General features: G+C 43.4%; 1 protein-coding gene across 13 annotated transcripts in view; it reads right to left on the bottom strand.

Annotated features, from left to right (window-relative positions):
• The window catches only part of prdm16 (PR domain containing 16), a 716,406-nt gene that overhangs the window by 82,099 nt on the left and 621,413 nt on the right, over window positions 1-12,894 (bottom strand). For 9 of the 13 annotated variants that reach the window (XM_043676051.2, XM_043676062.2, XM_043676053.2 and 6 more), the window contains 3 exons: window positions 8,244-8,346; window positions 6,176-6,374; window positions 4,251-4,410 (listed from right to left, as the gene is read on the bottom strand). In XM_043676051.2, the coding sequence (XP_043531986.2) occupies window positions 4,251-4,410; window positions 6,176-6,374; window positions 8,244-8,346 (462 nt within the window). The remainder of the gene's footprint in view (window positions 1-4,250; window positions 4,411-6,175; window positions 6,375-8,243; window positions 8,347-12,894) is intronic. The other 4 variants (XM_043676054.2, XM_087980343.1, XM_043676058.2 and 1 more) reach the window with 1 other exon arrangement.

Here is a 12,894-nt window from a genome sequence, read left to right as displayed (position 1 = left end):
GGTGTGAGATAGAGCTGATTGTTGTCAGTATATGAACATGGAATCTCATGCTGATTTTGCAGACATTATAATTGAGGGGAAGCATGTGAACAGTAAACAGACAAAGGCCAAGGCTAGATTCTTGAACAGCCCCAGAGGTGATGGTGTGGGAATAAGAAGCACTACAGATACGATTTGGTAGTTTAGGAATGAAGTGTGGCAAGATTCACATACATCAGGGCAGAACCTTCGGTGTCACATAATCACAAATGGTTCAGTTTTTCAAAAGCTGATGAATTGCCAACAGGGTTGTTTTTGGTAGTTTCTGAAAATAAGATGGTGACGGGGAGGAATTTCCAAAGGTTAATCCACAGGTTAACCTTGTGACAAAAACCTGCTTTTGCATTTGCAACAGTTGATGCTGGTACCAATGAATGTGCAATGTGTACAGCAATTTACAAGACAAAATGTAGAAAGGAAAGAACCCAAAATCTGTCATAACTCTAGTGGAGCACATGGACAAGAAGTGCAGATTCAATGTAACTTCAATATGTGACCAGGCAAGTCAGTTGTGTATACACATAGAACATTATGTATCAATTGTTTCTGGAAGTTGGTTGGCTCGGTTGTCTGGACAGCTGGGTTACGTAAACAGTGCAGGTTCAATCCCTTCAATAGCTGAGATTACCATAAAGGTTCCACCTTCTCAGCCTTATCCCTCACTGAGGTATGGGGGCAAACTGCCACAGTGGTCTCTCTCTCTCTAATGAGAGAGCAGTCTTATGGTGACTTTCCTTTCTTTGTTTATATTTCGTCGTGCAATGAGCATACTTGCTGCTTTGAAAAGTTTTTCTTTTCAAAAATTTACAACTTTTGTATGGATTTGTCCTGGGAAGGAGTTTCTATGGACTAATATGGCAGTAATGTATCGAGAAAGGGAAAAAGAAATAGAATTTGGGGGTAAGAGTTATAGCACCACAGGGTTGACTGAGGTTAAAAACAGTACAGCTCAATTTTACCTCCCTTAAAATGGAACAGGAACTGTGCTGTTACTGAACTTCCAACAGTAACCAGGGGTTACAGCCCTAGTGCTGATTATTGAGCTCCAACCGTGAATTGCACTCCACAGAAAATTAAGTATTTTTGAAGTTTCTTAGGATGTCCTGAGATTCTGGAAGGCCGTGTGGAAATACAAGTCCTGGACTGCCTTTCATTGTATGTGAGTGAAGCATCATGACCTTGGGACATTTCATGGAACAGTACAAGGATAAACAGTATTGTATTAGTAACTGTGAGCAGTCCCACCTTAAGAAACTTTTTCCCTCCCTTTTACTCAATAGAGAGATGACACAACTTGAAACTCTGCTCACATCACCCCCGATAAGAATTTGAATCAGCAGAAACTCAAACAGTGGAAAGAAAGAGACTTGTTTTTTTCTCTAAGCTTCAAGCACCAGCTCTCAATCTTTTGCTTACCTTTCTATTCTTTCCTTCCCATTCACCTTGGCAACACATCATTCCCAACCTCCCAAATCCACCTGATGTACAGAAATTTTAGACTAATGATTTAAGTATCGAGAGTGTGGTGCTGGAAAAGCACAGCAGGTCAGGCAGCATCTGAGGCGCAGGAAAATCGACATTTCAGGCTTAAGGCCTTCATTAGGGAGCCTAAAAATCTTCTTGCTGGGATCTTTACCACATAATCTAAATCGACCAATTGAAGCTGGAATCTCACTGCAGGCAGACTCCTGGTTATCAGTTTATTGGATTGGGGTTGGCCATATGAAAGCTTTGAGGAGAAAGTGAGGACTGCAGATGCTGGAGATCAGAGCTGAAAATGTGTTGCTGGAAAAGCGCAGCAGGTCAGGCAGCATCCAGGGAACAGGAGAATCGACGTTTCGGGCATAAGCCCTTCTTCAGGAATCCTGAAGAAGGGCTTATGCCCGAAACGTCGATTCTCCTGTTCCCTGGATGCTGCCTGACCTGCTGCGCTTTTCCAGCAACACATTTCCATTATGAAAGCTTCACTGACAAAGACTAATACTTCAATATTCTTCTAATCTGAGGAACTCTGTGGTGCCTAAGTAGTATCTGTTGCTCTGTTGAAGCCTGTTATTGATGATGAAGCTCTGATAAGCCTGATGAAGGGCTTATGCTGAAACGTCGATTCTCCTGCTCCTCGGATGCTGTTTGACCTGCTGTGCTTTTCCAGCAACACACTCTTGACTCTGATTTCCAGCATTGCAGTCCACACACTTTCTCCTAATGATTTAAGCATAATTGTTTAGGAACTATATATTTGAAATATGGTTCAGGATCAAGTGGGATTGGAATTAATTCTACTCATTAGCAAAAGGAAAAGGTAGATGAAGGTACAACTACAACATTTAAAAGACATTTGGACAGGTACATGAATCGGAAACACTTAGAGGGAAATGAGCCAAACACAGGCAAATGGGACAAATATAGATTGGGAAAATTTGGCCTGGACGAGTTGGACTGAAAGGTCTGTTTCCATGCTGTATGACTCTATGACAGGATGAATACAGGAAGGGTGTCCAGTACAGGGGCCACAGTCTAAGGATACAGGGCACATTTTGGACTGAGATAATGAGATATTTCTTCACCCAAAGAGTGGTGAGCCTGTGGAAATCTCTGCCACAGAAAGTAGTTGAAGCCAAAGCACTCAATGTTTTCAAGAAGGAAATACACCTGGTTCTTAAAACTAAAGGGAGTAAAAGGGGTTGGAGACAAAGTGGGAACAGGCTATTGGATAGGATGAGAAGCCATGATGATATTAAATAGTGGAACAGGCTCAAAGAGCTGAATGGCCTGTTCCTGTGTTTCCATGAAATTTGGAAATCACTGTGTCATGATTTTACACACCATTCCTGATGAAGGGCTTTTGCCCAAATCATCGATTTTCCTGCTCCTCGGATGCTGCATGACCTGCTGGGCTTTTCCAGCACCACCCTAATCTAAACACAGCAATCCTGTCAGGCCTACAGGCTGCAATGTTTCAGGTCGGACTGATACACTCTCTGTTCAGTTTCAGCTGCTTCCAGCATCAACATAGCCACAGGCTGCAACATCGTCGTCAGGCCCATTGTAAGTCTCCGCAATAAATGACTCACTTTCTGCACTCTTTTTGTGAGTGTACAGTCTCTGTCCTGTTTTTGTTGTTATTCTGCTGTTCGGTGATGTTATTACACATATTTGGAACAGGTGGGACTTGAACTCAGACCTCTCAGCCCAGAAGTTGGAACGCTACCTCTGCACCACAAGAGCCCCTCACTTCTGTCCTATTATATCTCCACATCTAGTGATGTCAGTTGTGCTTAAAGTAATTTCACCAGAATTTTATCGCACACTTTTCCAAAATTGGCCTCAGTATGAGATACATGTTCTGAGTGATGTGATACTGAAGTCCGGTTAATTCCAAAGTCTTGATGGAGAAACTTCTCAGACATTTCCCATTAAACAAATCCCATCAATGCTTTATTGGTCAGAGTATTAAGTACAAGAGTTGGGAGGTTATACCAGACATTGGTTAGGTGACTTTTGGAATATTGCATGCAATTCTGGTCTCCTTTCTATCGGAAGGACGTTGGGAAACTTGAAAGGGTTCAGAAAAGATTTACAAGGATGTTGCTAGGGTTGGAGGATTTGAGCTATAGGTAGAGGTTGAATAGGCTGGGGCTGTTTTCCCTGGAATGTCGGAGGCTGAGGTTTATAAAATCATGAGGAGCATGGATAGGATAAATGGACAAAGTCTTTTCCCTGGGATAGGGGAGTCCAGAACTAGAGAGTATAGGTTTAGGGTGAGAGGGGAAAGATATAGAAGAGACCTAAGAAGCAACTTTTTCACGCAGAGAGTGATACGTGTATGGAATGAGCTGCCAGAGGAAGTGGTGGGGGCTGGTACAACTGCAACATTTAAAAGGCTTCTGGATGGGTATATGAATAGGAAGGGTTTGGAGGGATACGGACTGGGTGCTGGCAGGTGGGACTAGATTGAGTATGGATATCTGGTCGGCATGGACGAGTTGGACCGAAGGGTCTGTTTCCATGCTGTACATCTCTGTGACTCTATGACCCTAATTTCTAATCAACTTACCAGAACACCAGTTAATTAGTTAGTAATTAATCTGAGCTTCACTAATCAGAGTTCCTGCTAACCTACTGCCATTGTACCAACTTAACTCATGATTTCAAAGCAAAGTTAATAACAGTAAAAACAATAAGACAATGAAAGGTTTGGCTCTTCTTACCTTCAACCTTACCTTATCACAATTTTCACATTCAAAGCGTTTGCCACTATCATGTGACATTTGATGGCGAATCAGATTGGATTTCCAGTTGAAGGCTTTCGGACATTGGTCACACTTATACTCGCGTTCCTCACTGTGAATGATCATGTGTTGTTCCAGGCTGTACCAACAGGACAGAGGAGATAGAGAACATAGCATTGATGGAACATGATGGAAGACAGTTTTTAAATATCCTTGAAAAAGAAACTTCAGCTCTCCTGCTATCCCAGTGGGTCAATCTATTGCCCTTAGTGGTACTGAGTTCATTCTTTGGTCTTACTGCTTTCAGTCAGTGTTAACAATTGGTGTGTTGCAATTAGTCAGTGCCCATATCCAAGCGCCCTCCACTGTGCCAGCTGGAAAATGTACATGTGTGGCCATTGGCACGAACACAGGGTTGGTCTCAACATGAATGCCCTTCATGACTGACTAACTCACTGATGCTCACTGTTAGAGGCTCTCACAAGAAGAGCCACCACCTGCAATGAAGGTCCCAGAGAGTTTTGAGACCACACACTGTTGTGTATCCTAATTACTCTTATGGGGGGTGGGGTTGGGGTTGGGGCAGGGTGGGGGGGGGGGGGGGGGGGGGGGGTGGAGGAAGGTGGCATCCATACAAGAGCTGGGGAGAAAGATCCTGTAAAAAACCAAGTCAGCCAGAGTCTTAACACACGAGAAGAAAGAAATCATAAAACACACAGAACAAAAAAGCAGGTTTTAACAGTTAGAATCAAATATTTACCAAATAAGGAGGGGTTTTACTGACCCAGCACAAAGGTAAGCAGTTAACAGACTGGGATTTCCAATCTGGGAGCCATCCATTTGCGAGTGTGCCGAAGGCTGCACTCAGGAGCAGCAAAATCATTTGCGACAACAATATATTCTCATTATTAACTACTTTAGCTAAACAGGCTTCCAGGAAATGACTGAAAGGACATTGTAGCTTCTACAAACACGACCATTTACAAATGACTTCCCACCCCTTTTGCCCCCACCTCCTCCACCCCAAGTCCACTTGAAAGAGAGGAGGAAACAAAGCTTTATCTCACTAAATTACTGGAAGTTGCAGCAGCAAGGGACTAAACTTTTACAAATTAATCCCAACAGTGCAGTTAAACAATAGTTAATGAATATTTAGTCAAACGCAGCTCAATTAGTGAATGAATAGTTGTAATTTAAATTATAGCAAGTGATAAGAAATGAGAGTACTTCACAAATCTGAAAGTACCAGGTTACACAAAGCTGTTTTGACATACAAACATAAGGACAGAAATTACAATTGTTACTGCCATCATCAAAAATGAGTAACTTGGGTTAATATCTGCATTAAATACCATTAGACAGGAACTGAGTATGAGAGCTTTGAATGGACATAAAAAAGCGGGACTGTGATGACAAGAACCATTTTGGCAGCAGTTGGATAAACTGAGCTGTGAGATGGAAGGGATTTCTAAGTGGATGGGCTGCGAATGGCTCAGATTCCCCTCTCTAGTTTATGACGTTTCTCTGAGTCATGCTTCGCTCACCTTTCGCTCTCTCGAAACGGGGAACGACATATAAGTACCAAGCTTACCCCCCTTCATTGAGGCCCCTGCTTGAAGGAAAAATGTTAAATTCATCTGTGCTATCATGTTAAATATTAGACATAGAATGAAAGTGGGGATGGTGTGGAAAAGTGAAACTACGTGCACTGCCAATTGGAAGAGTCTCTGCTATAAACTGACTTGTCTTTCCTCATGCAGCTCCAACTGTTCGATGTTTGACACAGATTAAGTAACGGTTTGCGTGAAGTCTCAGCACGCGGTAGAGAGCGCGTGGAGCTGACATCAGCAGCAAAGGCTTTAAAGCACCACCTCTCTGGCCGTTAGCCCATAGTCCCCACATACCTGTACTCGTTGGGGAATATCCGGTCGCAGTCTTTACACTCGTGAAGTGGCCCGTCACCCAGCTGGCTCTGCTTGAACTCTTCGTTGATGGTGGTGAAGATGGCATTAACGTTGTTGCAGGCATAGGCCTGGTGCCGCCGCAATGCCACTTTCGAGCGGAAGAGCTCGTCGCAGTCTCCACATCGGTATCGCTGTTCGTCTGGGGGGGGAGCGGTCAAAGAAAGACCCACGCGCCGGGTGAAAGGGATGATAAGGAATAAGAGCGACTTAAAAATCTTAGCAGAGAACCTGTTAAAATCACACAGAGTAAAGGACTCGGGCCGAATGCTGTGAGGGCCTGCGCTGTATAGTCATAAATTATTGCAGCCCAAGTTCAAACAAATTAAAGAAAGGGAGCAGCTATTATTGAGTTTACGAGGCAGCATCCTGCTCCCTGTGCCAAGTCAAACAATCCACTGGATGCTGTAAATATTCCAACATAACGACTGGTGTGAAGGGGGTCAGTTCTGCCTGGGTTCTGCCCCCACACGTCTCACATCAGCAAGAATCCCACCGTTCCCTCCTCCCCACACTTGACGTTTCTGTCTGTGAATCTCTGCTGTCATCAACAGCACTTGGGGCAAAAGAGGAATGAAAGACTGTAAGTGAAATCGGGCCCTAATGGGTCTCAAAAAAAAAATAAAGAGCCAAATAAAGCAGAGTTATGTGGCCTTTGTACACAAATCCACGAAGCCAGTTCCTCTGGAGACAGAAAACTGAGCAGCTCATTTAAACTTCTCTCATTGGCTGCACACAGGTCACCTTTCATTCTTCCTATCCTACACCATCGTCTCTCCACTTGCCAGAGTTTACTTTCCTTATGGTTCACAAGATGCTAGCTGACAACTCTGTTTGTTACACGCTTCCCTCAAACCCCTCATGTTTTCGATGACCTGGGTGATATCGCAGCCAAGGTCACGGCTAAGGTCAAGGCCCAATATCCAGAAATTTGTTCTTCCAGTGCAGCTTCAAGAATCTGTCTGACTTCCCCCTTCCTCTTCCCTAACTCAGAGCAGCTTCGGCCAATATTTTAACACCTCGCCCAGGCTGGTTATGATTTGATCAGTCAGAACTGACTGAGGATGGGACTAAGGGCCTGGCTGGTTTCTGTTTCTCAGGAACATGCCCAGAGGTGCTGCAGCCCACTGAGGCAGGAGGGTTAGTCCCCTCTGCTGATTTGGAAAGGGTTCAATAATGTACGCACACACAGCTAAACACAGAGATAGACCATTAAGTAAATCAGGCACCAGGTCCTATGTGATAAGAAAATTGGCTATACGTTGCAGCAATGATTTTACTTCAGAGAGTACTCCATTAGCTGTAAGGTGCTTTGGGATGTCTTGAGGTTGCAACAGGCACCATGTAAATGCAAGTTCTTTCCTCCTTCGTTCTGCATCGTGATGTGTTTTAATGTCCCATCACCCAGCTAAAATAATAAGGCTGGAGACAAGGAATCTGGGAGGAATTAAATAAAGCAAAAAAGTAACCTGACACACATTTCCTCGTAATGAATTTTGGGTTTTTGTTGCAACCAGGCGGATGTCCACTCACCATCGACTGAGTCCACTGCCACTGCATCACACAGGGCGCTGGGAACAAGATGGCTGAAAGTTGGGATGACTGAGCATTCCCACCTTCCCGAGAGGAGTGGAGGAGGGGTGCAAAATCACAAAATTCTCAGAATCTGCCTCATTTGAGAACTCAAGCATATATCACTCTGTGCCTCAATTATGTTCTTTGAATAGAGATTTGCGACCAACATGTTATATGGAAAGACAGTGCATTGTCTCACTGATCAGATAGGGAAACTGCTGCCTTGCCTAACCCACAGTCAGACAGGGGATCACTGCTTGGTCTCACTGGGGTCAGGTGGAACAGCACTGCATTATCACATCACCATTCCACAGGGAGGGAATGCACGGTCTCATCACAAGTAGTTGGAGAGACACTGCATTGTTTAACCATAATCAGACAAAGACAATTAGTGCCCAATTTAATAATTTGTCTATCTACTTAGTACAAGCCTTACCATCAAGGTTTGGTGGCATTGTCCCATCAGGATAGACGCCGTCCTTCATAAAAACCAGCAGCTCTTCACCCGATTTAACCTCTTTAATTACTTTATAGTAAATCTGGAAGTAAGATTAAATATAAAATTAATCTAGGCGGACAGGGAATTTGTAGGTTTACACAGCAGTTACTGATTTAGTCTTCACCCTGCAAAATAAATTGGGGTTGCGTAGATTCAGAGTGACTAATACCAATAGTTCTTTCACTATAAATCCTGTCCACAGGGCTGGAATATCATTCTCAGCCCTGCCCAACATTCTGTCTCATCAGCCAGAGCTGGATTCCACCCTAAAGTGAAAGATTCATATTGCAGTCCCCATACAGGGAAGCATTAAATGGAATTTGTAATCCAGCTGAACAATTCTCCACAACTGAAGGATAGGAGATTGGAATGGTAGATATTTCAAAGCCTTAAGAGCAAGCATTGAGATATCAATCAGAAAATGTTAATCAGCTCAATGCTTAAGGCTGGTCTAGAAACTGTCACTTTGAAGACTGTTGAGTTTTCAGGTTGGTATCTGATTTACGGTGGCACAGTGGTTAGCACTGTTGCCTCACAGCGCCAGAGACCCGGGTTCAATTCCCGACTCAGGCGACTGACTGTGTGGAGTTTGCACATTCTCCCCGTGTCTGTGTGGATTTCCTCCGGGTGCTCTGGTTTCCTCCCACAGTCCAAAGATGTGCAGGTCAGGTGAATTGGCCATGCTAAATTGCCCATAGTGTTAGGTTAAAAGGGGTAAATGTGGGGGTATGGGTGGGTTGCGCTTCAGCGGGTCGGTGTGGACTTGTTGGGCCGAAGGGCCTGTTTCCACACTGTAAGTAATCTAATCTAATCTAATCTAATCTCACCAAATGGAACTTTGTCACAACTTTAAAATGGCAGCCTGACTAAGAACAAACTACTGAAACACTGAGCATAGTAACAGTGGGTTTCTAAGATAGATCCCTGATGATAAATACACAGAAAACCTCCACTCAGTCAGCACCACGGGTATCTGGAAAATTCCAAGGCTGCTCATGGTATTTCCACTTCCCTCTTTCCAACCGTACACTTCAGCAACTGGGACTTGGACGACCCATCATCAGGCTAAGCAAACGAAAGCAAAGCTCGACAGGCAAATGCTCAGCAGTGAGGAGTAGACACTTTCCTAACCAACCAGATATTATAACACACCTCTGGAACAACTGGGTCTTCAACCCAGGCCTGCTGGCCTAGAGGCAGGGACATTACCATTGTGCCTCAAGAACCTCCAGGATTGATGAGGAGATGTTTTAATTAATCTGCTCAGAGATGTTATTTACACACCTTTGGAGTCAGTTGGACTTGAACTCAGGCCTTCTAGCCTAGAGGTAGGGACACTGTCACTGCCCTCCCAGAGTTCAGGATTGAGGGGTAAGCCAAGGATGCAAATTTGGAGCAACTGGTGAAAGATTGGCACCAGAATACTTTTAATTCTCTAAAAGATCTCATGGTAGAAAAAAGTCATGATTTGGAGATGCCGGAGTTGGACTGGGGTTAAACTTGTTGGACTATAACCTGGTGTTGTGTGATTTTTAACTTGGTAGGAAAAAGTATTTCCTACTAAGCTTGTCAACTCTGGGTTGAGAATGACACCTCATGGAAGAGAAGAACTGAAGTTTTCATTATAGCATTTAGTGGTTTGGGTTTAGGTTTCAATTCATCAACCCACTTAAAGCCTTAGATTGAGCAGAGCATTTCAAAATTACTTCTTTGTGGAGGGAATTCCTTGTGAATACAGACATGCACTTAGGAGCACAATCCAACATCCGAAAGACAGTGACATTTTCTTCAGATAATTGCATCATTCTCCAGAATACATTTTGCTCTTAGAGTACAGCAACAGAAATGAAGTGAAAATCAACAAATACAGAAATCAGACACAGGGTAAGTACTGAAATCTGGTGACCTCCTGAACATTCTATGATCTTTTGACACCCTGGGGTCAAGACCCCAGTTTGAAAGCTTATAATCTCGAGGCAAAAAGGGAGTTAAAAAGGATGTTGGAAGAAGAAAATGAGAAGCAGCTCAAGGCACCAGCACCAGCCAATTACATTAGATGCTAAATGTTACCAGAACCCATTTTGCCTTTGGGATTTGAGTTGAGCACTTTGTTGGAGGGAAATAACGAGAACAGTGCTTTATTATAACCTGAACATCACAAGAGGACCAAGCAATTCGTACAACACACAAAACAAATCACACACACACAAAAACACACACATGGTGAAAATTGTTCCTAAGCAATTGCACAAGTCAGGTGTCGGTGAATTGTTGACCTCTTTTGTTTTCTGCGTAGAATTTTCTTCCCCAGAATGGTACAAAAATAACTGGGCGGGTAGGGTATAAAGAGGAACTGCTGTTCTGCTATTGCTTCATATATGGTGCTAAACAAGATACCCTATACACACACACACACATACACACAGACAGACACATGAGGCACTGAGCCAGTCATACAATAAACACAAACAGTACATATTAATACAAATACACACAAGCTCACAGACCTCACAAACACTGAGCACATACAAGTTACAGCTGGAGTTAGCTTCACAAGAGCAGAGGCCAAATATTCTGTGTCTGAGCTGGAGGGTAGCAGCCAAATCTCCAACATGTTCAACAGAGCCTAGAATCTCAACAACCACCTCTTGGGTCATTGAAGAGAAACAGAATCATACTTGGAAGTAAACGTTGTGTTAGGTGAGACGGGGGGGAGCTGTGAATAAAGACACAGCTTGGCACATGGCTGGGTCCTTTGATTACAATTGTTCTCAAGGTTCAGATGAATTAATTGGCCATCCTCAGTCAGCCCTGAGGGTTGGAAGAGTCAATCGCGTGCTCTGGGACCAGACAGTCACGTGTACCGTGGGGACTGGTTGCATTCCTGATCACTGATCGGTGATGTGAGGTGAGGACTGGAGTGGATTAGCAATCTGCCCACTCTTCATGTCTGTGTTGACACCTAAAGGAAACCTGTGACATCCACATAATCTCCTTCAGTAAGAAGGAATCAGTACAAGAGAGAAAGTGGGAAAAACATAGGAGAAGAGGTTAACGCATAAATCCTATCATCTACAGCACCAGCTCAGGTCACAGGTTTCAAGGCTATCACTGACTTGCACCTTCTCCTCTGACCAACTTCCCGGAAACAACAATAAAACATATTGTAAGGATTCAGGAGGAGAGATTTGACTTAATGTGGCTTAGTGATTATGGAACTAGACTAACAACCAGTGAGCTCAAAACTCACTGGAATTCAGTAGGTTTGGTCAGATCTGACAGGAGATGAGAGAAAGAAAGGGAACCTGAGGGGCAACTTTTTTACACAGAGGGTGGTACATATGTGAAATGAGCTGCCAGCGGAAGTGGTTGAGGCGGGTACATTAACAACATTTAAAAGGCATTTGGACAAATACATGGATGGGAAAGGTTTAGAAGGATATGGGCCAAGTGCAGGGAAATGGTGTTAATGTGGATGGATATTTTGGTCGGCATGGACCAGTTTGGACATGTCTCCATGCTGTAGGACTCTATGACTCCAAGAAAACTATAAAAGTACCCAGGGTCACAAGAGGGAATGGATCTGTCACTCACTCCTTCACATTCTGACTTATTGCAGAACGACCAACCAATTAAGTAGAGAAGCCAGGAGAATGGTGCTCAGTAAATTGCTCATTTAGAGGGCTGGTGAAAACACAGTGGGTTGAATAGCCTCCTTCTGCACTGTAACAATCCTGTGGTTCTATTCTAAACAGTGTCCAAAATGTTCATTGCATTTCCTGCAAGGAAGTAAAAACTCAGGTGGCTCTCTCCACTGCAAGTTTCAAGGAGCCTTTCAAAGAATTAAAGTCTTCTAATTTATCTTGGTTTATGCAGTTTGTAATGCACATGATTCAGCTCTTGTTCAAAGAGGGATTTTACTTTCAACAAATTTAATGGATGGCCCCTTGTCTGTAACTAATCTCTGTCACCACTAGGAGGCCCCCTTGCCTAGTGAAGCTGGCATTATCCTTTGTATCCCACTGTATTACTTGTTCTTCAGTAAGTTCACCACTTTTACAACATCTTGGAGAGAAATGAAAACAAAGACCGTTTCTCTTTACAATAGAAAACTACATTCTGGCTCCGTGGTGGCATATCTGTCAATTTGTTATTTTTAAATACAATTTGTCAAAATTCAAGAAACAAACAAATTCTCTCTCCTCAATATTTACTTTAACCAGCTTTCAGCTTAAAGACTCATTCAGTAACAATGTTAAATTCAAAATAATAAATGATGCGTTTCGTAGAAATTTGTTCAGCTAATCACCAGCAGCAAAAGAAGAGGGTGTCACAATCCTATCCTAACTCGGAGCTGAAGTGTCGCAGAATTTCCAGCTTTTCTGTTGAAGATTCAGGGCAAGTTGCAGATTCTGTGGTGTTTTAGTAAGGGGGTGAGCATTTGTAACTGTCCCATGTCCCAAGTATGTCCACAGTCTGAAACTACTATTCCTCGTCCCTACTTCCCTGAATATCCAAACGGAATCAGAGGGTGACCTAACTGCAATGCCAGCACATTCACACCACCCCATGTTAACACCTACCCAGC

This window comes from Chiloscyllium plagiosum, unplaced genomic scaffold, assembly GCF_037043375.1.
Source record: "Chiloscyllium plagiosum isolate Xiang-an unplaced genomic scaffold, Cpla_swu_hap1 HiC_scaffold_37, whole genome shotgun sequence".
Taxonomy (NCBI): Eukaryota; Metazoa; Chordata; class Chondrichthyes; order Orectolobiformes; family Hemiscylliidae; genus Chiloscyllium; species Chiloscyllium plagiosum.
The sequence above is the reverse complement of the archived record's forward strand: the minus strand, read 5'-3'. Positions and strand labels throughout refer to the sequence as shown.